The 26,984-nt window shown below is 45.4% G+C and overlaps 1 protein-coding gene and 1 long non-coding RNA gene across 2 annotated transcripts; one reads left to right on the top strand and one right to left on the bottom strand.

Moving 5' to 3' along the window:
• On the top strand, positions 1–8,470 carry ODF1 (outer dense fiber of sperm tails 1). Its single transcript, XM_026495609.1, has 2 exons — positions 1–317; positions 8,029–8,470. Exons 1-2 carry the CDS (start codon positions 1–3, stop codon positions 8,468–8,470), a joined length of 759 nt encoding a protein of 252 aa, XP_026351394.1.
• LOC123000844 (uncharacterized) lies at positions 3,445–26,984 on the bottom strand. Its single transcript, XR_006409190.3, has 6 exons — positions 26,783–26,984; positions 15,439–15,561; positions 14,309–14,430; positions 12,059–12,112; positions 10,281–10,431; positions 3,445–6,520 (listed from the first exon to the last, which is right to left on the bottom strand). It is a non-coding gene; the product is annotated as an uncharacterized LOC123000844 (long non-coding RNA).

Consider the following 26,984-nt stretch of genomic DNA (forward strand, 5'->3'; position numbering starts at 1 on the left):
ATGGCTGCACTGAGTTGTCTTTTGGACAGTGTCAGAAGGGACATCAAGAAGGTGGACCGAGAACTGAGGCAGTTGCGATGCATTGACGAGTGCACGCGGTGTCTGTGCGATCTTTACATGCACCCCTACTGCTGCTGCGACCTGCACCCCTACCCCTACTGCCTCTGCTACTCCAAGCGGGCGCGCTCCTGCGGCCTCTGCGACCTCTACCCGTGCTGCCTGTGTGACGTCAAGCTCTACTGCCTGCGACCGTCGCTCAGAAGTCTGGAGAGGAAAGCCATCAGAGCCATAGAGGATGAGAAGAGAGAGCTCGCCAAGTAAGAGAACTTTTTAAGATTTTTAGAGCTGCTGTATTAAGCCTTATGAGTCGAAGTGGGGGAGGAGACGGAACAGTGGATACTTGAACAAAGATGGAAAGGGCTCCAGATAATGACTCTGGTGACTTAGCAAAGATTTAAGAAAAGAAGAGTAAATGGGTCCATGACGGGAATTGTGAGATTCTCCAAAGACAGTGTAATGATGTCGATTGGCAAGGTGGTTGTGGGTTTGTAGCAGGAGTGCCAACATGATAAATAATGTGGCTTTAATGAGGGAAAGAAATAGGGGGTGTCATTAAAAAGCTATTGGAAGAAGCAAACTAAACATTTTTTCTGTTTATGAGTAAAGTGATTTGAGTATATTTGGGCTTACAGAAATGACTACAGGAGAAGCAATAACAATTGATCAAATCCTTAATGTTTGCCAGAGGCTTTAAGAGCAGGGGAGCAAATTGAAAACAGAGGCGCTCCCTGGGTTTTGTAGGAGAACCCTTCTCCCGTTCCCCAACTCCAGGCAGCTTTAAAATCCATCTGGGGTAGGGCCTGTTATGTCGGCCTCTCCCTCGAGCAGCAGCAAAGGTTGTGCCCAGGAACCTTAGAACCGAGAGTCGCAGCTTTCAGAACAGAGCTGAGAGGGCTTTAATTGAATTGGGTAATTTTAAAAGCCCCTTTTTACAATTTTGTTTGATTACATTTCCTTTGATGGCCTGGAGAAAGCTTTCTGTTTCTACCTTTCCACTGTATGCCAGCTAGTCTGGTACAGTTGATGAAAACAATTATTGAAAGAACTGTCCTCTGGTTAAATACATTTATTTATGATAATAAATAAATAAACCATACACTTGGACACTAGGTGGATGTAAAGCAGAATGATGAAGCATTTTATGCGTCGATGTATTGAGTGAGAGAGGCAAGGAAAACGACTTAATATGCTACTACTTTTAACAAGATGGGCACAAATGGATGATAGATTTTTTTGATCGAAATATACTTGACATATACCATTGTGTAAATTTAAGGTATATAGTGTGTTTGATACATTAATATATTATGATGATTGCCGTTGTAGTGATAATTAGCCCCTCTATCATGTTCCATAATTATCATTTCTTTTTAGTGGTTAGAATAATTACATTCTAGTCCCTTACCAAGTCTGATGATTATAATATAATACTGTTGTCTATATTCACTATATTGTGCATTAGATCTCCGGGACTTATTGCAAGTTTCTGTCCTTAAACAACATCCTTCCTATCCCCATGGTAGATTAATAGATCAAATGGGTAGATGGGTAGGTAGGTAGGCAAATAGGTAGGTGGATGGATGGGTGGACGGATGGATGGATGGATGGATGGATGGATGGATGGATGGATGGAAAAATAGAGAGTTTGAGACAGAGACAGACACTTGATAACAGTGACTAGGATATTCCACCAGAAGAAGCAATAGGGCAGCTATTGTCCAAGTCATCGGTCACCAAAGGTCAGGAATGAACCTCTCTCAATAGTTTGGGATGGGTATTGCCTATTAACTCATCTACACTCAATTTGAAAGAGTTTTTATTTTTACCCTTCAGAGTATCAAGTTACATAAGTAAGTTTTGCCCCCTGAGTCAGGGATTCCTTTTTTAATTGGTCTACGTGAAGGGTTACTTGTGAGCAGGCCTATATCCACTGTCCCTGTGCCTCTGAATCCTTGAATACCCTTGATCCAAGTCCTTCCAGGCTTTGTCTCCTGGCTGTCCCTCCTCTCCAGACTCTCCAAGGAGAATGCCTCTCTGTTCTTCACCCTCCAGGCACCCTCCACCAACTCCAGGAGTCCCTATTTCTTGTCATGCAGTCGACCCAACCTCAAGCTTAATTCTCAGCAGTGTGGGTTATACAAGAGATATTGCTTTCTATGGGTTGTGATATTTTTCTCAACAATGTCTGGATTTTTGCTGATTTTTTTTTCCTCTGCCGGAGGCCGTATATGAAGTTGGTCATGTCTTTACGTGGATTCCCCCCTCTCTGAACTGATAATTCTGAGTCCATTCTGGAGATGACCTCAGGCTTACCCTCTTGTGCCTCCTCCCGGCCACTTTCTTCCCATTCATACCACCTTGTGAAACCCTCTTATGCTCTATTTTTGACAGCTTGACATTTCACTATCCGGGAGGGCTTAGTGTCACCTGCAAACTAAATATTCAATTTTCCTGACCATGGATGAAAATGTTAAACCCTGATCTAGCCCCAGTCCCGGAAGACTCCTACTGTTACTATTTTTTATTCCAATAAAATGCCTCTTTTTCCTTATCTCTCACCTAGCTCCCAATCCATGACTAAATAGATCCAGAAATATCATGTTGATTCAATTTTTTTAAACAATCTTTGGTGTGAAAACTTGCCCGAGGCCTTGTGAGTTTAGAAATCATATTCACATGACCTTCTGCCCCTTTAAATAATCCTACCAGTTTCGTTAGGTAGGACACGTCCTTTCAGATGCCAGGCTGTTTGTCCAATGGGAAAAATTCCCTGGTCTATAGCTGCCACAGCCCCATTGCAATTGTTTTTCTGTGTGAGAGTCAATCTGCTCTTTTAATACTAGTAAGAAGGCTTGGCTGACATTTCTCCCCTAAGTTGCTTGAGCATTCCCGAGTGTATGCTATTTGACTGATGCGCGTGTGTGTTTTTAGACTAGGTGTAGGTCCAATCCATCCCATTGTGTACCTAGCAGCTGCTTCAAAAGACACCTTGGCGGAAACTTCCTTAGTAGAGATTCAAGTAAGTACTTCTGTTCTTTAGCTTCTTTGATATTCTCTTTTCCTCCCCAAATTACACTTTGCACTGTAAGCACCAGCGGTCCCCCTGACTCTTCCTTCCTCTTCTGGATTTAGAGGGACTGCGGGAATGGAGTCTGGCTTCCTTTGTAAGAGGCCCCACCACTGGCCTGTCTTAAGTTTGCCCCTGACTCACCACCACGCTTTGTGGCCTTCCCGATCCTCTGTACAGAAGGGGCATAAACAAACAAAAGCCAGCCCCTCCCGGGCCCTGCGAAGAGGAGTTGGTTATCTAAAGAATGGATGCTCCTTTTTGGCTCTGCCCCCGCCCTCCCGCGGCGGCGCTAGTCCTTGCAGACAAATGCTTGATTTAAGCCATGCTGTAGGGGTTCACTGGGCTCAAACTCACACCCGTTACTAATTAATACCTGGAGACTCAGACTGAGACTGCGCTTCCCTTCACTCACCCAACTCTCTATGGTTGGTCTGAATCTCAGTGAGAAATTCCCTCGAAAATCCCCACACAGGAGGGGCGCCATCTTCTGCAAACTTCAAAAATCTGCCCTCTCCTTTCTTTCCTTGTTTTCCTTCATGCTCTAAGACTCACTGACTCACTCTTAACTTGGTGTGGCTGATGACTGTCAGTCTCAGGGGATCTAGGAGCCCCTCCCCCGGTCTAAGCCCTCGGGAAATCTCTCCTTCCCTCCAAGCTCTGACCCACAGGGCAGAGCACAGCACTCTCTCCCTCAGCGTCCCTGCAAGAGAGGAAGTGAGTGTGGCCCCCTGTTCCTTTCTCCTCATAATCCTTTCCTACCCCCAGGTCTCGGAGCCCAGTCCCCCCCAGTGAGGCAGGGGGAGGCATGGCAGCCCAACTAAGCCAAAGCATGTCTATTATTTGGTTTGACTTATTGTTTAATGATACAGGACGTGGAACTTGGTGACTTGAAGCCTCAGGCAACAGGGAAGTTGGAGTAAGGTGGAGCTAGGTCCAGCCTGATAAAGAGACCTACCCTTTGTTGAGCGAAAATTCGGTGCCACATTCCATCTTCATTTTGATCCTTGTAACATCTTGTCTGTCCTAGAGATGATGAAACAGATTCAGGAGCAATGTTCTTGACCACTAGGAGCTGAGAGAGCCAGGACTTGAAGCCAGGTTTGCCTGAGTCTGGAATCCATGTGCTTAACCACCTGGTCAGCGGTGCTCAGAGAGTGGGCTCTGGACCAGCATCACCTGGAACTTGTTAGAGATGCAAATTCTTGGCTCCACCCTCAGCCCACTGAATTGGAAACTGGGGGTGGGGTGCAGCCACCTGTGATCTAAGGCACCGCTGGGGACTCCAATGCACCTGCACCTGCGACTCTGCTCCCACCAGTGACGAGCAACGCTGTTCTTCAGGAGCAAACAAAAGTCAGAAGAGAGACAAGGCAGGAAAGGGGAAGAGGGAGAAAAAAGAAGAAAAAATGAAAGATGAGTTGGAAAGGAAAAATGGAGTTTAGTGGGTCTTTGGAAAGGGTCTAAAATTAGGAGAAAAAGCCAAGTCCTCTAAGGACGGCTACAAGAAGACCTACTTCCCTTTGCTCCTGCACAGAGCTAGGCGTCTTTGACATCTTCATCATTTTCTTTAGCACCAGGCTGGACCTCATTCATACCTTTGTGAACATGGCTGATGATCGAGCTCATCATGGCCATGGGCAGGGTGGGTCACTTTCAGGAGCTTGGTGGTACGTTCAGGAGAACTTCAGCTGCCGCGGGGAGGGCAGCGGGCATCCCAGACACAGACACCGTCGGTCACTCGCTTTCCCTCAGCTTCTCTGGGAGGCTTCCGCAACGAACCAAGGGGCTGATTTCCCTACGTTTACTGTGGTCCAGCGTCACCCTCATGATAACAGTTACAGGCGGCGATCTCCCTTTGCCCAGAACACCACAGAGCCATGGAAATTCCCTTGCGGGCTGATAGGTACATCGCCAGACAGGAGCCAAGCTGCAAGTTCAGAGTTATAGCTGAGGAGTAAAATGTGGCTCCTGCAATTTCTCCTAAACCTACACACCCCCACTGATAACCCCTGACCAAGAAGCCAAAGGAAGAAGATGCCTAACTTGGCCAAGACTTTATAGGCAATTACCTGCAGACTCGTGTTAGCAAGATGTCTATGCAGCTGCTGCAGGGGCAAAGGGGTGAGAGTGACAGACCCAGAGGACGCGGGGGGACCTGAGCAAAACAACAGCAACAACAACGACAACACATGCAATTGCACTCCAAGACTTAGACTGCTGACAGGAGGAGAAGGATCTGGAAGCTGGCTTTGACTTGTAGAACTGGCTCTCAGATCCATCTCCTGTGAAGGGCAGGAGGCCTTTGACGGAATCAGTAAGGCAGTAGTGAGGTGTTCTAGCAATCCCGCTTGGGGTCCTCGGCCCTGTTTTGTGAGGCCCAGCCCCCTTTATGGCAGGGTGTGATGTTTTCATCTCCAGCAGGAAGGCCTGAGCTGAGCAGAACAACTTTCATTCTCAGCCCATGTCCACACCATGGGAGCTTCTTGAGAGATCCAGGTGCACCCATTCTGCACTCTGTTCCCCTCTTGGCTTTGCTGTTCAGGCTTCCAGGCCCTGAACCATCCAGAGAGGACACGGGCCATCTTTGTGAGCTGTTTTCTGTGCATCCAGGGAAGATAGAGTGCATTTTTCTCCTGTTTGTTTTCTTTTGTTCCATAGAGATAAAGATTTTTTTTTTTTAAAGTCTGGTTCTCTTCCCTTCTCCATAGTATGGCCTGTGGGTATCCTGGCACACTCCGGGCATGAGAGACATCGGTGCCCCATGCACCCTACGTTCCTTGGGGCTGGAGGTGGAAGCGAAGTTGAGTGTCACAGTCCTCTGGGTGCCTTGCACAGTTTTTTCTGTTGGCCGCGATGTCTTCTAGGAGATTATTCCATTTAATCATTTGTAATTAGCCTCTTATGAGTTTTGATTTGTAACCTTCGTTATAAGGCCTCACACTTGTTAAACCAATCTTGTTAGGGATTATCAAGTGAAAAATAAAAATTCAAAGCAGTATGTATAGCATGATTTCATAAGAACACACACAAGAATCTACATGTGTATGTAGAAATACAGAGAAGAAAATCTAACACCAAAATGTTAAATGCTATATAGAATTATGGGTATTTTACAAAATATTCCATCTTTTTGCCTATCTGTATATTTTCTAAGTTTTCTGCAATGAACTCATATAATTTAATATAACAAAAAGAAGAGTATAAATAAAATTCAGCATAAAAGGGAAGAATTAAAAAGGTATCTCACACCAGTCATCTAGTTGCAGACTTCAGATTTGTCAAACTGGAAGAGGGCCTAGAAATCACACACTCCAAGACCTACCTTCGGGGGCCAAGAGATGCAAGCAGATTTGCCAGGACTGTCTTTTAGAACACGGATTTTTTTTTTTCCTGTTAAGGGATAAAAAGACCTTTTCAGAATATTAGGTTGTCTTTGGAAAGATCAGCAAATAGAAAAGAAATGGACCCTAAGGAAGGCCCAAGCATGCACGGCTGCCCACCCTGTGTGCCAAGCGCTACTATAAATACTTTCTGTTCATTAACTCATTTAAGCCTCACAACCCTAGAAGTAGGCAACTACTGTTGTTCCAGTTTTACAGATGAGGAAACTGAGGCACAGAGAAGCTAAGTAACTTATCCATATGGCAGAGCCACCGCTTGAACCTAAAAACTCTGGCTCCGGAACCTGTGCTCTTAGGCACTTGGCTTTACTACTTCTCGATATACGGCAAGAGTTCAAGCGGCGTGAGCGGCTGCTGTTATTTCGTCGACTATGAAGGATTCACACAGGACAGCTGAGCAGCAGCAAGGCAGCTCTCTAGGACCCATGGGGACCTGTGTTTGCTCCTCCAGGGGCTGCAGACAGTGGTATTGGACGATTAGCAAAGTGGGGGGGGGGTGAAGGAGAAGAGCCCTGATTTGTAGTGTTTTCCAATTTCCATCGTGTAAATGCCCCCCCATGACTGATTTCGAGCTGTCAACACGAAGCCAGTGCATGGGGGCAGGGGAGGGACTAGCGATGGGCACCACGAGCCCTGGAAAGCTGGTGGGACCCCGATCCAGCTCCCGGCTCGGCCCCTCTAAGCTGACTGTCCCTGCCAGTGCCAGCCATCCCGCGCCTGCAGCAGCCTCACAGCAGCAGAAGGAGGCAGGCCCCTGGGGGACAGAGCCCGCTGGGCACTTCCGCCTTGTCATTTGTTGATGGAGCTCTCAGGCCGTGTCTGTGGAATGGCCCGGTGGCGGCACCAGGCTTGCGGGTAGCAGGGTTGGGTTCTGAGGCTGACAGACATCTTTAACATGCAGATTTTAAATCATCTATCAGTTGGATCCCTTTTAAAAAAAAGTCTTAAGAGTCTACATTTAATAGTAGTACTAATAATAATCACGGTAATAATTAAGCAAGATTTATAATGTGTCAAGGATGGCATTAAGCAAAACTCATAATCTCATCTAATCTTCCAAAAACCCTATAATTATTATTTCCATTTTACAGATGAGGAAACTGAGGCAAGTTTCCATAATTAATAAGAGAAGGACCTGGGACTCAAATGCAAGAGAAAGATCTGGAAGGCCAAGCAGCCATCTGTTGTTAATAGAGGTTTACATGTGGGAGAGTGTGATTTACATGGGAGGGCTCTCATTTTTTACTTTATACAATTCTGTAAAGTTTGACTTTCCACAATGGCTAGTGTTTAGTTTTGCTATTTAAAAAAATAGAGATCAGGCACCTCGCTGGCTAGAGCACGTGATTCTTGATCTCGCGTCGTGAGTTCAAGCCCCAAGTTGGGCCAAGTGCTTACTTAAGAAATAATAGTAATAAAAAATAGAGATCAAAATCTTGCTTCTCAAGCAGTGTCTGAGATCTGTGTCTGAGACCCTTTCCTTTTTCTAAATTCCAGACTGAGAAGAACAACAAACAGAATTCTGGCCTCCTCCTGCTGTAGCAGTAACATTTTAGGATCAGTAAACGTGTGCGGCTTTGAGCCTGATCAAGTCAAAGTTCGGGTGAAGGACGGCAAGGTGTGCGTGTCGGCCGAGCGGGAGAACAGGTACGACTGCCTCGGGTCGAAAAAGTACAGCTACATGAACATCTGCAAAGAGTTCAGCCTGCCGCCCTGCGTGGATGAGAAGGACGTGACGTACTCCTACGGGCTGGGCAGCTGCGTCAAGATCGAGTCTCCATGCTACCCCTGCACGTCTCCCTGCAACCCTTGCAACCCCTGCAGCCCCTGCAGCCCCTGCAGCCCCTGCAACCCCTGCAACCCCTGTAACCCCTGTGACCCCTGCAGCCCGTGCTATCCCTGCGGGAGCAGATTTTCCTGTAGAAAGATGATTTTGTAAAGCGTAGGAGCCCATGACTTAGTGGAAAACCCGTACTCCAGCCAGGCAGCTCTTCCAGTGTTTCTCTTCCCCTTCCCACCGCCCGTGGTACGCAAGTCCCTAGGAAACTGAATACATAACTGCAACCTGCCGGTGGTGTGTGAAAGTCTCTTGGCTCAGCCCAGTGCGGGAGCGCGGCCCGGTTAGTGGGCATCTCGAGAACTGACGGCCAGGAACGGAAGAGCAGCAGGGGAGTTCTGCCCCCTGTGTCCCCCCGTACCAGCTACCGCCAACTTCCAGGAAAAGATACTCTCTGGGTGAGCATCCCCAGACAGTTTTTCCAAGCCATCCAGTGAGATGGCCTAGCTCAGAAACCAAACTGGTTAGGCAGACATGGAGACCAGTGAAGGCAAGCACTTTGCAAACCTATCACAGTGGGGAACACTAAGGCGCATGCTCTGCCCAGGGAAATGAGCTGGGGTGTTCCTGTGTCAACAGATCAGAGTGCAAAAGCACGGGAGTGGGGGGAAGCACGTTCAGGGACTTAAGGTTGGGTGTCCATAGACAGCTTTTCATTTCTCAACATTTTTATGATTTGGGGGGAATGGCCAGCCCTGGTTCAGGCTGGTTTGCCAACCTCCTTGTGAGTGATTTCAAATATCTGCTTTTCTCAAGCCCTGAAACTTCTTGTAGGCACAGAAGTTCAGTTCAAAGTTCATGAGTAAAAAACTACAGCTTTCACATCATGCTAGTGTATCACAAAATGATAACCTATTTCACCTGAAGGTGGACCCTCACGGATACACCCATGAGCCATCCATGATGGTCACGACAGAAATAAGTGTAAAGGAAGGAGGACCTGTTGGGAGGGGTCAGAATGAGACACTAGCCAGTTTCTGAGCTGACTCGTGAAGGGAACATAAAACTCTCATGTTTGCACAGTGAGTCTTTCAATGGTCTTAGCTGCATGTGGATTAAAGCAGTGGTTCTCAGCCTTGGCCGCACATGGGAATCACTTGGGGGAGCTTTAAAAATATGGTTGCCAAACCAAAGAAAAAAAAAGAAAAGAAAAGAAAGAGAGAGAGAGCAAAAAATATTAAAAAGAGAAAGGAAAAAGAGGCCTTTTTTAAAAAAGAAAAAAAATACTGATGCTTGGGGCCCATTTCCAGAGTTTCTAATGTAATAGATTTGAGGTGCAGCCTGGGCATCAAGACTTTTAAATGCCTCCCCAGGTAACTGAAACATGCAGCTAAGGCTGAGAAACTCTGCATGGGATCTTAAAGCTCTCCCAGCCTTTTTTCTTTAAAAGCTTCCTTCAAGTTCAAGGTTAAAGAATATTGATGGTGATGGCAGACATATTTTGCTTTCAATTGAGGGAAGTAATGGCCCTCTAATACAGGTGGTGAATAAAAAACATTGAACATCTCAAAAATTTATTACCTAGGAACCAGGTATAAATAAGTATGTTCGTGTGAACCAAATTGTAGAGTTACCCTTACAAGCGTCTTGCCATAACTTCATTTATAAATATTCTAGTTTCTAAGTTACACATTTTTAAAAATGGTTCTGAAAAAATGTCACTCTGTGGAGTCAAACAAAATCCCACGTGGGTCTTAGACAAACAGTAATCTCTGTCCTCTGGAAGGCGCTCCTGGCAGCTGTTCATTCCTTCATTCCCCCACTCGTGTACTCACCCTCCTGTTAGCCCAGAAATTCATTCATTCAACCAGTGAGTCTTTATGATTTCTTTTAAAGAGGACAGGGAAGAGTAGTCTGAATTGGGTTATGAGGCCCCCTGGGCAGGGTATGTGACCTCAGCCACTGAACTCACTTTGCTGGCTGTGAGTCTGTTCCAAGCTCCGGCTAAGGAGGCATCAGCTGGGCCCCTCACCCGGGGCTGGGTCCATGGCATCTCCTGCCCCGTCTGCCCTTGCGTGGGGAGCCCCGCAGACTTTATGATTTTAAGTGCCAGGGACTGTGCTCTGCATCAGGGATAGAGAGAAGAAAACAATCCTTTCACAAAGGCCTCAAATTAAATTCAAGGAGGGGTAGTGTGGAGGGATTGGGGAAGAAGGGAATGCCAAAGAAACTGAATTTCAAGGGCTAGGAGAGGCCAGAGGGGCCTTCCAGAGCTTGGGCGTTTGCATGGAATGCAGTGCTGACACCACTGCCTTGCAGGATGCTTCAGGGGAAGCCGGAGGCCACCCCTCAGCTCAGAGCCTGGCCTGTAGTGGGTTGGTTGCCCGAGTCTGCTCACCAGCCTCACAGGGAAAGACTTGATATAAAGACAAATGTTTATCTGTTGAGTACCTGCTATGAGCAAAGCACAGTGCCAGGAGCTATTATCAAGGAGCAGTTCCTCTCCAGGAGCTTCTCCTAGCCAAGACAAGACTAACACCCATGATATAGTTGTCAAGACACTTGACAGTGTGGAATCAAGAACTAAATTGTCTGGCGTAGGTGCAAAGTGCCTTCAGTTCAGAGAGGAGGGCTGGGAGGTGACGTGGCCAGAGGAGGCAGAGCTTGGGTGTGGGTCTTGTCTGCATCCTAGAGGGGAGGCAGAAAGCAGGGTTCATTCCATGAATGAATCAGGTTCCTGAGAAGGAGGAGAAAGTGGATATGAGGGAGAAGAAGAAATATTTGCTGTTCTCAAAATTGTCTTTCCCTGGTCATCCCTGGTCGGATGGACCCCTGGGGCTCAGACAGCTCTGCAGCTCCAAGTCCCACTGAAACACCGTCCTTCATCCACCAGGGTGGGAGATGGGAAGGGCAGGGAGACTCTTGAGTGGGCAGAGGTGAGAAATTGGCCTGGGGGGTAACTGAAAGACAAGGGAGCCTCTGAGCTGCTTCACTGTCCAGCATGTTTCAACGAAAGGCCATATTAATATGCCACCTTCTTATACACATGCTGGGTAAATATTCTAGAACGAAAGCCGAAGATAGTAGTTATGCTTCTGAGTGAACACAGGGTACATTCCGGAGCCAAAGAGCTGCTTAACAGCATTATACTTAAAAAGTTTCTCAAATACAGGATTGAGGGGACTGCACTGGCTACCACACACTGTTTGAGAGCTTCTTTTAAAACTCATGTAGTGTTCCCTAAAATGACATCAAAGATCCTTAGTTGACTGTTCTTCAGTCATAAAGTAATCTTATTTACAAATTGTTCATGTCCCCAGAACTGATGGAATAAGTAGTTTTAAATGATCTCAACTTCTCTTCCCTACACAAAAAGTCCTCCATCTCTGTCTCTGTCTCTCTCTGTCTGTTTCTCTTTCTCTGTCTCCCTCTCTCCCATACAAACCTATGAGTGTCACAGACTGGAAAAGGTAGGGACAGTCCAGTTTAGCCTTTTGGCTGAGGACATTACCCTGAAAGTTAAGGTCAAATTGGTACTGAAACCAGAAGAAACTGTGGGTTTGTAACCAAAGGAAGGGAGGGACAGTCTTGCTGGGTGACCTCGATGAAGTCAAGCAAAGTTTGTAGGGTTGTTGGCATGTATCATAGCAAGTTCTCAACAGACTCTTAGATGGGTCACATGGTTTGTGATCATGGCTGGAAGATCAACTCAGAAGTTACCCTCAGGGGGCAACTGCTTTCCATGCTGACCTGGAAGCACTTCTTTCCAGTCTGAAGCTGTACAGTAAGTATTGGTTCCTGTCCCTGAAATTATAAAACAAAAACAAAATACATCACTGCTTAGGTCTCTGGATCCTGACGAAAATTGACAATTAGACGTGCGTACTCTTCTCCCTAATCACTCCCAAGGTCTGGCACCAGTATGAGTCACACAGAGGTCAGCAAACTTGGCGGGTGTAGCACTATGCCTTGAAGGCTCATAAACCTGGCTGTTGACAGGTGATGAAGCCCATGATGCCAGGGCCTTGGGTGTGCTTCAGAAAACGTGCCCATAACAGGAAGAGTCCTAGAACTAGGATGTCAAAAGGGTGTTTGAAATCCAGCATTCACTGGCCCTGAGGCAACTGATCCACCAGTTAGAACCTCTTCTGGTTGGTCATCTTTCTCTCTGCACAGTAGGGAGCGCCCCCAGAGGCATGAACATAAACCTGCTGGTTGGAATTACTTCTGCTCTAGGTAGAATGGGGACCACTAAGCATTGGAGTACCTGGAATGACGAGTCTGGAGGGTTCTGGGGGAAGATACCCCTTCTCTTCAGCTCAAACTTCAGTGATAACTGCATTTGCACACACTAACCTAAGGAAAATGGTCTGAAAAGAGTGGTACCCTGGTTTTTCTATTTTTTTACACTCCTGAATTAATTCATAAGTAAGAAATTCAGACAGGGTATGGCTGGAATCTTCTGGAGGCTGCTTCACTCGCTATCTGGCACCTGGGCTGGGATGACTCCAGGGTTGGTCATCTGGTCAGTGATTTTAGATGAAAAAGTCTTACAGTGGTGCAGAAAATGTCATTATTATACATGTAAACAACTGCTTTTATCGAAAGCAATACAACAATATTAAAAAGTCATAATATTTAGCATTAAAAAGATTTCCACTCATGGAACATTTGAAATTAATACTGCATGAGAAAATTATAAGAATATGGTCACCATGCCTGTGAAAACAACTACAGTCAAACACAAATAAGTTTTGTTTGCCAGTTTTTTTCCCATATGTTTGTGGTTATTAAAGCCATTTGAATTGAAAATGGATCAAGGCTTAGCGTTGCTTCTATAAATATAATGAGTATATATCACAGAGTTTCTGGAACAGCCCAGATTCCAAGTGACGGTGTCCTGGTTTGGGAATGGAAGGGTGTGGGCCATGCGTGTTGCCTGTGTGTGTGTGGTCAGGGTCTCCTGATTGAGGTGTTAAGGGGCTGGGACAGATCGTTCAGATAACAGCAACAGAATAAAGGCAAAAAAAGACAGTTGAGCCAAACTGGCAGCCCTTGAAGAAGCTTTCAAAGGCAGCAGGAATGCCTGAGACTAGCTTGTGTCTGGGCAAAACAACTTGATGATAGATTAGGCAACTGTCTTGGAAGAGGAAGTTGGTTTTCCTGAGTCAGCAGCTTAGTCACCTTCTGGTATTATCAGGGTCAAATATTTTTAGCCTTCAGGGCCTGGCCAGGGCCTTCTGAGGTGGATCTACCTTCTAGAAGGGGTGGATTCTGGACGAGTGGGCCCATAGGGTCCATCTGTGGGAGCAGCCTTCATTCCTTCTTCATGTGAACCCACGCAAGGACGCGCTCTGTGCCCAGCAGCCGAGAGAAGCAAGGCAGGATGCACACATGGTCCACAACCAAATCTTTGCCTTTGAGGAGTTTTCATTCCAGCGTGGGAGACACATGAAGAGGTAAATTATAATTACACCTTATCAAGGACTCCTACTGAGACAGAACCAAGCACTGAGGGGCACACAGAGGACAGAGGCACTAGCTGCGGGGTAGCTGGGGTGACTCAAGCGGGCCAGTGGTTGGCAGGTCTCACACAAGTTCTTTCTAAGTCCTCTTTCCCTCAGTGGACGAATGAGAGGAATAAGAAGTGTTCCTCCTGGGTTTGTGTGAGTTCTTCTGAGGAGCTCCCTTATCCTTCAAAGCTCCTTTTGCTGCTTTCCCTATTTCCTGCCCTTTAGGGACCTGTCAGAGTCCAGGCAGGAAACTGAGCCAACACTCAGCTGGGATTTTTTAAAGACTTAAGTAAAAAGGGATGTTGATGCCTACGGTAACTAGCAACAGAGGGAAGCTGCTCTCAACCTGACCTGCAGAAGCAGGGAAGAAATGGGACCACTGGTGTCCAGATGACATCTGGAGCCCTGGACAAGGGGTTATAGAAGCATGTAGCTGCTGCCAAGAGGACTGGCCAGCAGGTGGGGCATGAGAGAAATAAAAACTCACCTCTCTGTCCTCCCGACTTCCAGTTCCCTGAGGGCACATCCCATTGGCCAACCACAGGAGGAGACCAGAAGGCAAGGGAGCCCAGTGATGTGGTCCAATGAGGTTAGCCACCCAGGGCTTACCTAAAGAAAATGAAAATACTAATTCAGAAAGAAGTGTGCACCCCTATGTTTACTGTAGCATTATCCCATAATAGCCATGATATGGAAGCATTTACATGTCCATTGGCAGATGAATGGATAAAGAAGATGTGGCATATATATACAACGGAATATTACTCAGCCATAAAAAAGAATGAGATCTTGTCATTTGCAACAACATGGGTGGACCTACAGAGTATTATGCTAAGTAAAATAAATCAGACAAAAGACAAAGACAAATACCATTTGATTTTACTTATATGTAGACTCTAAGAAACAAATGAACAAACAGAACAGAAACAGACTCATAAATACAGAGAACAAACTGGTAGTCGCCGGAGGTGGGGGTGGGGGGAATGGGCAAAATACGTGAAGGGGATTGAGAGCTACAGACTTCCAGTTATAAAATAAGGAAGTCATGGGGATGGAAAGTACCACATAGAGGATATAGTCAATAGTATTGTAATAACTTTGTAAGGTGACAGATGGTGACTACACTTATGGTGAACATTTCATGATGTATAAAAATGTCAAATCACTATGTTATAACCTGAGATTAAAACGTATGTCAACTGTACTTCTATTTTTAAAAATGTAATTATAATTTGATAATACTTCAAAAAAAGAAGAAAAAAAGACAGGGTATTCAGTAGCCATAACAAAAAATACAGATATATTCAATTACATTTTTAAATATCGAGGCAAAAATTGTAAAGTCAATAGGAAAATAATAGGCTAGGAAAAAATAGCTGAAAGTTGACAAAGTATATAACCTTAATAGACAATTTGAAAAACAAAAGACAAGCAACTCAAAAATGGGCAAAAAGAATGCTCATAGCAGCTTTATTTATAATCTCCCCAAACTGAAAGCCGCTAAGATATCCTTGAACAGGACATCAAATAGATAAACAAACTGCAGTACATCCACAGAACAGGATATAATTCTGTGATAGATCATATATATTTTAAAGTATCAAGTCACAGGGGTACCTGTGGCTCAGCTGGTTAAGCATCCAACTCTTGATCTCAGCTCGGGTCTTGATCTCAGCTCAGGTCTTGATCTCAGGGTCATGAGTTCAAGCCCCACATTGGGCTCCATGCTGTGTGTGGAGCCTACTTAAAAAAAAAAAAAGAGTATCAAGTCACAAAAAGACAATAAAACTCAAATACATATTGCTCAATGAAGAAGCCAATTTGAAAAGGTGACCTATTGTATGATTCCAGTGATATGAGATCTGGTAAAGCCAAACTAGAGAGACAGTAAAGAGTGATTGTCAGGGGGTTGGTAGGAGGGGGTAGAGGCTTGGATAGATGGAGAGGGACTTTTCAGGGTGGTGAGACCATTCTGTATGGTACTGTGACTGTAGGTACAGGACACCATACATTTATCAAAACCCACAGAACTTTAAAGCACAAAGAGTGAACCAGTATACACGAATTAAAAAAAAAAACATTTAGGAGGTCAAGGGTTACCAGGATAGAATGTACACTGTCACAAAAGAATCTGTACTACAAATGTATTAAAGTATCTCATTGAAGTAGGTGGGAGAAAAGGTGGTGACCTAAGTAGCTTTGGAAACAAGCGGAATTATAAAACTAAAGGCAAAAAGAATTGTACAGAAAACTGTACTCTTGTTGATGGAGTTGTTTCCCATCAGGGGACAGGGTTAACAATTCTGTTACTATTATACCCATATGCTGGAAATGAACAGTTGAATAAATATTGGTGGATGGTGGGAGCCAGACTTCTCACTGTTGGAGTGGTCATTTATGAATAAGCTAGGGGAGGAGACTAGAATGATCCATTTGGTTGTGGACTAGAGTTGCAGGCATAGAAATGAGCTCCTATTCATATAGAACTATTTATAGATATGTATATATACACTGGTTTGTATGGCACACATATATTTCCTTGCTTTGTCAGCTGAGAAGACCTAGAAGCAGCAACACCCAACTAGCAATGAGCATATCTTATGCTCTGACCGTGGTTGCTGAAGGAAGTACTCATAAAAACAAAAAAACAAAAACCACATTGTTGGGGGTACGTCAAAGGGACACAGAAGCCAATTGAAAGAGGTCCCGGTGGTCAAACGTGGAACAATATGAAAAACGAAAATAAGTAAAGTAGTATTGGATTAAACCCAGAGTGTAGAGTAAGTATCCATGCATCTATATGGATATAAATGAATGATTAAATAATTAAAGGAGGGAGAGGAGACAAATCTCTCATGCAGAAGAATTCCAAATAATTCACGAAGACTGCACCCTCAAGGAGGTGGAGCATAACTCCCCACTCCTTAGGTGTGGGCTGTTTCTAGTGACTTCCTTCCAAAGAGCACAATATGGAAAAGGGGGGAAAGAATAACTTTGTAGTGGAGAAATCTGACAAACACAACCTCAGCCAGGTGATCAAGGTCAATAACAAAAGTGATAAATCATGTTGACGGTATGTGGTCCAATACCCATCTGGTCATGAGAAAAAGATCAGACAAATCTCAGTACAGGGACATTCTAAAAAATGCCTCACTGGTACTCCTCAAAACTGTGAAGGTCAAAAACAAGGGAAGTCTGAGAAGCTGTCAAAGCCAAGGGGAGCCTAAGGAGATCTAACAACGAACTGTGAAGTGGGATCCTAGATGGGATCCCGGAACAGAAAAAGGACATTAGGTAAAAACTAAAAAACCTGGATAAAGTATGGTCTTTAATAAAAATGTATCTATATTAGTTCATTTGTTGTAACAAATGTACCGTAGTAATGTGAGATGTTATTGATAGGGGAAACTGGGTTTGGGCTATATGGGAATTCTCTGAACCAATTTTGCAATTTTTCTGCAAATCTAAAACTGTTGTTAAAGTGCTTTATAAAATAATAATATAAAAATTTCAAAAATGATAGGCAAGAATACAAATAGGCAATTTGTAGACAAGAATATGCAAATAGTCAATAAACATGGACAAAACATCGCAACGCCTGTGGTCTTCATAGAAATGTGGATCAAAACAATGGCGTCCTCTTTTTCACACATCAAATTAGCATAAACTATAGAGAGTGATGCTATTTTACTCTGGCTGAGAGGCAGTTTTGCAATAAAGTGGACACACTCATTTCTTGCTGGTAAAAGTGTGAATTACTAAAACTTTTGGAAAATAATCTGGCACTGTCTACTAAAAATGCACTTATCTTTGGAGGTCATATTCCACTTCAGGGAATCTTCCAGAAATAACAGCACTGGTGCATGCAAGCAAAAGGACACATTTTGAAGCCTGATTTGAAGGTGTGGAAATCAGAAAACCACCTGAATCTCTCCTGATAAGGGAATAGCTGAATCGGTTACAGTTTACCCATCCTGTGGAATATATAGCTACTTCAAATAAATGATGGGTGAGGTCCCTATGGATTGGTCTAGACAGATTCCACGACAAATGAAGAGGAAAAAGTTGCAGATTCATGTTTATGGCTCTGGTTCCATACCACACAACACAACATGCAGACTGTATGAGGTTAGGTATGGATGCCGTGTTCCAAATGGATGCAGTGTTGTTTACTCACAAGAGTATCAGGAAAGGGTGGGCTGAGCCGTCATCTTTTTCCTTATACCGCTCTGTAGTGTTTGTAACACAAAACAAGCGTGGGTTACTTTTTAATTTTAAGAAATTTAATAAAGTTAAAATGAAAAATGTAATGGTCACATAGTAGGCAGAGTGATTTCCCCACCCACCCAAGATACCAGTCTTTCCCCTGGAACCTGGGGATATGTGACTTTACGTGGCAAAAAGTTTTAAGTCACATTTTCAAGTGTGAGTAAAGATTTTTAAATGGAGAGAGTATCCAAGCGAGCCCAATGTGATCACAAGGGTCCCTCGAAGAAGGAGGCAGGAGGGTCCCATCCAGGGTAGGACTGAGCAATGGTTGTAGTGATGTGAGCCAAGGGGCCACCAGCCAAGGAATGCAGGTGGCCTCTGGAAGCTGGGAGAAACAAGGAAATGAATTCTCCCCCAAAGTCTACAGAAGGAACACATTCCTGCTGATGTTTTACTTTTAGGACTTCCGACATCCAGAATTGTAAGCAAATACATTTGTGCTGTTTTAAACCACCGAGACTGTGGTACTTTGCTAGAGCCATGGTAGGAAATAAATACAGGGTCACGTTTAAGATATCCATCACTTTTACTTTAGTATTTTGAGTTCCTAAAGGGAGATTTTTATGGGGTAAAAAAAAAAAAGGTAACCCACTGTGCTTAGTCCAAAGTCTGCTGGAGATTCTGGCCCCTCGCTCTTCTCCTCCCCCTGCTCATGCGTACTCTCTCTCTCTCTCTCTAATAAATAAATAAAAATAAATAAATAAATAAATAAATAAATAAATAAAAACTTTAAAAAAAGTAGCCCAAGTATCTCAGACTTCAGATGGGGAAGAGTTCGTCCCATAGGAGATAAGTGTGAAGAAAACCTTCAAAGATCATAAAGTTTGTTGAGGGATGGCAGTTGTCCTCAAACCCTGGCTTTGCATCAGATAAGAATCAGCTAAGGACACTCAGAACACTCCCCCAGGGGGGCTTCTCACCCAGGCTCACAGGGGGACATGCATGAGGGCGCTCGCTGCAGAACAGCGGGGGCCAGAGCACAGCTAAAGGCAACACAGGTGTCCATCTCTAGGAGATGGAAAGCAAAATGTGGGGGATACTGTGCAGTAATGAGAAGCGTGAGTAGATATTCACATGTCAATAAAGACAGAACCTTAAAACATAGTGGGGGAAAAGGTAAGAAATCATGAAATTTATGACTCTACATTAAGAACACAGACACCCAAAGAACATTACACATTCATAAGCATGTATGCAGACTTCAGAACATACATAATGCCCATGGGGTACACTTGGGGGTGAGATAGGGATCAGGGACCAAGAGGTCAAAGGAAGTAAAAAACGAGGCTCTCTGAATAACCCAGTGCTGGTAAAGTGGTACACATGATAGAGTCTGACCAATTCAGCTCTGCACCTGGGCTCCAAAACGGGAGAAGAGAAGATTTCGGTCAGTGAGAGCCCGCTCAGGCCTGGCGCTTCGCCATTTCTTGTTCTTTCTTTCTTTCTTTTTTTTTTTTTTTTTTTAAAGAATTACTTGTTTATTGTAGAGAGGGAGAGACAGAGCGTGTCCAAGTGGGAGGCATAGAAGGAGAGGGAGAGAGAATCCCAAGCAGACTCCAAGAGGAGCTGGAGCCGCTGATGGGCTCAATCCCATGATACATGAGATCATGACCTGAGGGGAAACCAAGAGTTGGCTGCTTAAGCAACTGAGCCACCCAGGCGCCCCAGGTCTTAATCATTTTTAAAAGCTCCAGAGATGATTCTGATGTGCTCACAGGTCTGAGAACCTGAGGCTCCTGCTGACCACAGGCAGCTCTGTGAACAACCATCTAGAGAGGAGTAGGCCCTGGAGAGAAGGAGAGGTACTGGAGGAGACACGGCCCCTAAAATGGCAGCTCTTGTGTTAGGATGATGGCATCCTGGGAAATCCCCTTCCTGTGTCTTCTACACTACTCTGAATGACGTTACCTTGCTTTTATGTATTTTCAATGCCATTGACTTTTTTGTTTTTAAGTAGTTCAAAGTTTCTAGGGAGAGTTAAGGGCCATGAGGGAACTCAACAGCCACTTGAGATTTTAAAGCTCAGACTGAATAGTAGCAGTTGCCACATTTAGCAAAAATCAATGTTAAAATGCAGTTGAAACAAGAGTTAACTCTTCAAGGTACGAAGAAGTCTTAACAGTTATACTTAAAACATTTATCCTTGTATATAGCACTTCACAGTTGAAATACAGGAAGTACATTTGACTGATATTTGCTATCTAAATACATGATATACTTATAAAAAGTAAAGTGAGTGTACCGAATGGGGAGAACAGATTAGGCTGGGTCCTCTGCCAAGGAGATGTGAGATGAAGAAAGGTGCGAGAAATTTATTGGGGAAACATCTGCAAGAGAAAACCGAGAGGGAGTCGGAAGAGGCTGGGGGAGCCTGGCTTCAGACCATAATGGGGGTCCGGCGCTATGTGATGGAGAGAGGAAAAGAAGGCACTCTGGGGGGTCGGGGTCGGGGCTGACTAGGATTGCCTTGCATCTAAGGAAGGATTGCACGGCTGTCAGGGAGTTCCCAAACCAGGCTCCAGGTAGAGGAGACCACGCCCGCCATGGGCCCGCTCCCTCAGTGGCTGGAAGCATCCTTGGGAGGCGTGGTCTTGGTGTGAACACGTGAAAGATTTCAGAGCGCCTCTGAGGCTGTTGGTCAGTTGCGCTCCCTGCCATTGGGCGTGAGTGATGCATTCTCGCGGCCACCGCGGCATCCTCAGTTTTGTCCACAAACGTTTGTGAACTAAGCCTGAGGTCTATGTTTGGACTATGGAAATGACATCATTCATGGAGTGGTGGCACCTCTTATTTAGTGAGGACAGTAACTAACAGGAAGAATTTAAATTTTTTCTAGGACTTGCCTGAAACTTTCACTCAGCTTGTTTTTCGTGATGACAAGATCAAGGACGGTGGAAGGCAGAGGACAAAGACGTATAACAGAGTTGCTCCAGGGGAAAGATGGCAGGGGGAAAAGACTGGGTCCTGGGCAGTAGAAAGAGATAAGGTGAAATTCCTGAGATTGGTGGCTTTCTAAGTGTTAAAGGACTTGGTCCTATTCCTACAACTGCCCAGAGAATATAGCAGGGCTGCAGAGGACCTGGGGCGCTCACTTGAAGAGTATCGGCACTGATCACCCTGAATCAAAGACGATAGGCCTGGCCTGGTTGGAACACCATGTTGGCCTCCTGCATACTATGCAACATTAGGGAGAGGGCTGGAGCACCAATAACGCCTGGAATTGACCTTCCACCCAGTTTGGCAGGGTGGAGGCTTAGCAACTAAATTTGATTCAAAGTAAAAATGTGGGATGTTTCTGGCACACCTATATTTATGGAGGGCGAGTCATTGCACTTTCATACTCCTTTTTCATGTGGGTGGTGGGAAGTCCATTTTCAGTCATCTTGAGGGCACCCTCCTCTTAGGGTCCGGGGCATTGAGGGTTGAGGAGTCTTTTGGCCCGCAGCCTCTGTTGAGCAGCTCTGCCCTTCCTTGGCCCATCTCTGACTCTGGAGACATCTGAGTGGGTCAGCCTTGTCCTGTGTCCTGTCATGTGGTGGTCTGTCCCACTGAGAGTATCTGTTCCCTCTATGCCTACTCACCAATACCAGTATTTCATACTGCTTCCCAATTCTCAAATCTACCACACCAGGATTAGAGTAATGCTACCTAGAGTAATGCAACAATCAAATTCCAAATTTTCAGTAGCTTAGAAAATAAGTTTATCTCTTGCTCACTTAAAAGTCCGGGACAGGAATTCTCTGGTTGGCAGATGGCTTCCAGGAACCAGGTGCTTTTTTCATCTTGTGGCTCCTCTCTTCTAGAGCCCTAAAGTTCTCCAGACCCACCCCACAACTTGTGCATATATATGAGAGAGAAAATGGAGAAACGCATAACTTCCTTAGCCAGGAAATGCCACAAACTGGTTCTCCTTATCGACGATTGGCAACTAGTCATGTGGTCCCCTCTAGATGTAGGAGAGTCTGGGATATGTAGTTCCTGGCAGGGCAACACTATAATATGGAAGGGGAACGTGAGGGAGTGTGAGTCTTTGCTGTACATGTAGCCAAGGTTTCACACCTTTCACAGTCCCAGTTCTAGCTAATGACCACACTTCCTACTCCTGTGGAAAATAGAACCATTCAGATCTTTCCCTTTCCTACCACCAAATCCACCAGGATATGTATCCACACTCTCTGTCTTCTCTCTTGTCACTAGTGTAACAGGATGTCACATGGTCCTTTCCTTGTTGCCCACATTTTGATTGAAGACAGAGACAAAAAACAATGCCAAAGGCGCTAAGTACTCCTCAGTCCTAAAGCGGAGTACTAGTCTACAGAGGCAGGCAGCCCCTAAGATAGCTCCCCCTGATCCTCATCTCCTGGGCCTCCTGCATTTCTGTAGTTGTCTCCTCTGGAGTGTGGGCTAGGCCTTGTGATTCACTCCTAATAAATAGCATAGCGTACAAGTGACGGATGTCACTGTGAGATTAGGTTATTAAAAGACTGCAGCTTCTGTTAGGCTCCCTTGCTCATTCTGAGTTAACCTGGCTGCCGTTGTTGTGAGCTGCCTTACGAAGAGGCCCACCTGGCAAAGAACTGACATCTCTGGCCAACAGTCAGTGAGGCCCCAAGGCCTGCCAACAGCCATGAAAGTGAGCTTGGAAGTGGATCCTCCCCAGTCAAGCCTTGAAATGACCGCAGCCTGAAACGACATCTTGATTGCAGCCTTGGGAGAGAGCCTAAGCCTAAGGCACTGAGCTAAGCTGTGCTTTGCTGACTCACAGTGTATCAGTTTGCCAGGGCCGCCATAACAAAGTCCCACAGACAGGGTGGCTTAAACAACAGAGGTTTATTTTCTCCCTCTTCTGGAGGCTGGAAGTCTAAGATCAAAGTGTCAGCAGGTTTGGTTTCTTCCGAAGCCTCTGTCCTGGGCTTGCAGATGGCTACCTTCCCTCTGTGTCCTCACATGGCCTCTCCTCTCTATGCAACAAGCCTTGGTACCTATCCCACTTCTTATAAGGATGCCAGTCATATTGGATCATGGCCCATCTTATGACCTCATTTAATCTCTAAGAAGGCTGGAGGTTCACTGGTCATGGAAGCAGGTGGTAGTGAGGCTTTCCATAAAGAGAGATATATGTTGGTGTGCGAATACATTCACCTCACCTCAACTAGTGTGGGAAGTGATGGAGTTCAGGACATGCTACCCCAAAATATGGCACCTTGGCATTGTTAAGAAGAAAACCACAGGTTCAAAATGGAGTCACTGGTGCTAGGGCCATACCACCAAACCACAGCTTAATGACTAATGTGATTGCTGTTTCAACCTTTCCCAGGAATGTAATCTTAATCAGTCAGTCTGGAATTTCCTGGTCAGCACATGAGGTGATCCACCTGATAAGAACCCCCTCCCCCATCATCTAGTACCACTCTGCTAAAGGGAGTGACCTTGCCCAAAATCATCCTTCTGTTGTTGTTTATGACTTTTGTCCCACCTCCCCTCTGCCTTTACAAAAAACCTTCGGTCTAGTAGAGCTCCTTGGAGTTCTTTTCTATTTGCTAGGTGGGATGCTGTCCGATTTGCCAATCATAGAATAAGGTCAATTAAATCTTCAGATTTACTCAGCTGAAATTCGTTTTGTTTTGTTTTGTTTTGTTTTGTTTTTTGGGTTTTTTTGGGGTGAAAATTAATAAAAGGAAACCTCATCTAGAATGGATTTGGGAGGCCAGCAGGGGGAGCCCTCATAACCTACCACTCCTCACTGTCAATCCCAGACCCAACAGGAGAGGACTTGGCACCTGCATACCCCTTTCCTCTCTCAGCAAGAGCAAGAAGGGCTTTTCTTCTCCCAAGCAACAGCCCAGCCAATGAGACACTGTCCCAACAAAAAGCCACTGCTCTTCAAACTCTTAGTTTACTCAATGGACTTTTCCTTTATACCAGCCTTTCCAGTTTCTCCTTTCCTCCATAAAAGAGCATTCCTCACCTTTGTTTTCTGGACTTGCCAATGGTTTTGCCTTAGCTTGCTCATCCTAGATTGCAGACCTCTGCTATTCCCAACTAAACTCATTTTTGCTGGTAAAATAACTGGTATTTTTATTCTTCAGGTTAAGTGTTTGAAACAGCCTCTTGGATATGTTAAGTTGGAGGTGTATGCGAAAACAGCAGAAGCCAAAAGTTCACTTTGACCTTTCCCTGCCCTTCTCTGAATCAGTCCTAAAGCCCTCCCTGCCCCTGGAGGAAAGGAGCATCCTAGTATCTGAAGACAGCAGGACACTGTAGTGTCCTCGTGTAGTGACTCGAAGTTTTCCCATCTTCCCTACTACACTCTTTGGCTGGCCTGGTAATTAAATTGACGTAACGCAGATCAACAGGACGAAAACAAACAAAGGGTTAATAACATGTATACCTCCAGTATACATGGGAGAGACCCAGGACAATGAGGGAACTCTCCAAAATGGCTAAAGCCATCACCTTAAGTACCATCTCAAGCTAAAGACAAAGGAAGATGTTGGGGTAGGAGTCCGTTATGGGAGAGTCCCAGGAAAAGCACAATGAACAAGGACAAGGTTGCTATGCAGATTTAAGCTGTCGCCTTCTGACAGACAGGGAGGCGCCCTTACTAATGGAGATGCCTCTTCTAAATCTAAATGTCCCTTGTGAAAGGGAAACGGCTCAGTTTTCAAAGATTATTATGTGTCTGCAGTTTCTTAAAAACAACCAGCTTAAAATAATCAATATGCCAAAGCAGCATATCTTGGGGTGGCAAAATCTGCTCCCCTTCAACACTGACAAGAACCCTAATAAACAGCCCCCCCACCCCGTTCACGACCCTTACGTCATACTACCGTATTTCTACACAACTTCGTCTGTACCACCCTTCATCAGACGTGGCATTAAAATACACAGGTCTTCATTTCCGTATGAAGGCTCCTATGTCACATAAAACTCACCACAAATAAATCTGGATGTTTTTCCTCCTGTTCATGTCTTTGTCAGTTTAATTTTCAGACCTAGCTGGTACCCCAAGAGGGTCAAGGAAAACCTTTTCCTTCCCTATAGAAGCTTTGAGAGAACACTCAGAGAGTCTGAAGTGTGTCCCCTGGATCTGGGGGAAGAGTGGCTGGTACCTGACCCCACCTGGGAACTCTACAAGGGAGCCGTTCTGCTTAAGGGTGGCTCCACCAGGCTTGCAGATCTGAGAGGGCAGGAGGTGAGCATGTGCAGAATAGCAGACCATGCCATCCCCAATATGTCACTTCGGTATAAGGATTATTTTGAGCTAAAGGCAATTGAGAAGAAGCAGATACAAGAAAAGCTCCCTACCCTCCCCCCTATTTGCCTAAAAGCAGGACATTTGTAAAGGTTTTCCCCCTGCCCTCTCTACCAGGAAGGACGGAAGTTAATCACTGGAGATAACTCTAGACTCTTATAAGCACCAAAGGAGTCTATGTAGCAAACCTTGCTAAAAGTAGCCTTTATTTCCCCGTATATATGCTTTCCCACAATTTGCCATCCCTGGGAGCTCGAAATTCTTTTCCTTTGTCTCATCACTTATCTAAAACTTTCTTGTTCTTTTGTCATGCTGTATAAGTCCAAGTTCTAACCACCCCTCGGAGTTACTCATGGCTGAGTGCTCCCCATGCAAATGTACCTGTTACTAAACTTCTATTTGTTTTTTGTAATTATTCTGTCTTTTGTCAGTCTAATTCCAAGGGCCCCAGCCAAAGAACCGAAAATGGGCAGAGGAAAAAGTCCCCCCACACACACATGTTTCCCAGGGGCCAGGTGTCAGTGGGTGGAAGGAGGCTGGACTTGGGGGGCCTAAAAAGGGACACACATGAAGAATCTGTCTGGAGGGGCAAGGTGACCCAGCAAAGAGGGATGCTGCTGGAAGTTGGGGGGCTGTGGGGAGTTGTAAGCCAGAGCTCCTTAAACTTGACTGTTTATCATGTCACCTGGGCCTCTTGTTAACCTGTAGATTCTCACTCGGCAGGTGAGGGGACCCTAAGTTCTCCATTTCTGACAGGCGACGCCTGTGCTGCTGGCTCATGGCCCACACTGACTTGGAAGATGGTAAGCAGAAAGTGGGAGGAGGCACCCCCAGTGGGTAAAACACCCCTAGAGACAGAGAAAGAATAAGCGGTTTCCTGCCTGCCCCCTCCCAATTCTAGCCGGTGCCAGAAGCTGGGAGCAAGCCAGATGAAGTGGCCCGGGCCACCATGAGACCTTCCCAGGCACCTGGGTTCTGTTCCCGCTATCCAACTCCCAAGCCTGCCACCCCAAACCCACCGTCCTTCTCTGGTAAGATCCTTTCCTCTCTCCCTGTTAGAGCCTCCCCAGTCCCACACCAACACACGCCTCTTCTTCTCTAACAAAGCAAAGCAAAGCAAACCCTTTCCCCACCCCCTACCCCCTTCAACCACAGTTCCCAGTAAAATTTCCACATTTTCTCCACTTCCTTGCCCTACATCCACTTTTTATAAAAACACATTTAAATTGGGAACTATGTATACAAAGGAAGGTTAAAAAAAAGCTTTTTTGTTCCTTGGACAAGTAACTAGTTTCTCTGATGCATTTTTCTTACTGTAGCCAGGATATAGCCTTGCTGTGTTTTGAGAGCACTAAATAAAATAACTGCCAAACATCAGAGGCACCAAGTAGGTCCTCAGTAAACCACCTCAGTCCTGGCTGAAGGTAAGAAACCCACCTGGCTCCCGGTAGAGCAGGGCTGTCATCCGCTGAGATGCACGCAGGCAAGTCCAGGCACATCCCTGGATTTCTCTCTGCCTCCCCGCCCCCACCTGGTCCCATCAGTGCGTGGCCTCCATTCTCTGTGGCCTGGGCCGGAGCTGAGGATTGCAAAATGGAATCAGCAAGGAACAGGCAGGAATGAGAGGCCAGCAGACCTT

This window comes from Ursus arctos, unplaced genomic scaffold (assembly GCF_023065955.2).
Source record: "Ursus arctos isolate Adak ecotype North America unplaced genomic scaffold, UrsArc2.0 scaffold_6, whole genome shotgun sequence".
NCBI lineage: Eukaryota > Metazoa > Chordata > Mammalia > Carnivora > Ursidae > Ursus > Ursus arctos.

What these genes read in the sequence shown, in the direction of transcription:
- ODF1 (XM_026495609.1), top strand. Translation starts at nt 1, where the DNA reads ATGGCTGCACTGAGTTGTCTTTTGGACAGTGTCAGAAGGGACATCAAG. An exon ending in GAGAAGAGAGAGCTCGCCAA is followed by an intron (nt 318 to 8,028) that starts GTAAGAGAACTT and finishes TCTAAATTCCAG; the next exon opens with ACTGAGAAGAACAACAAACA.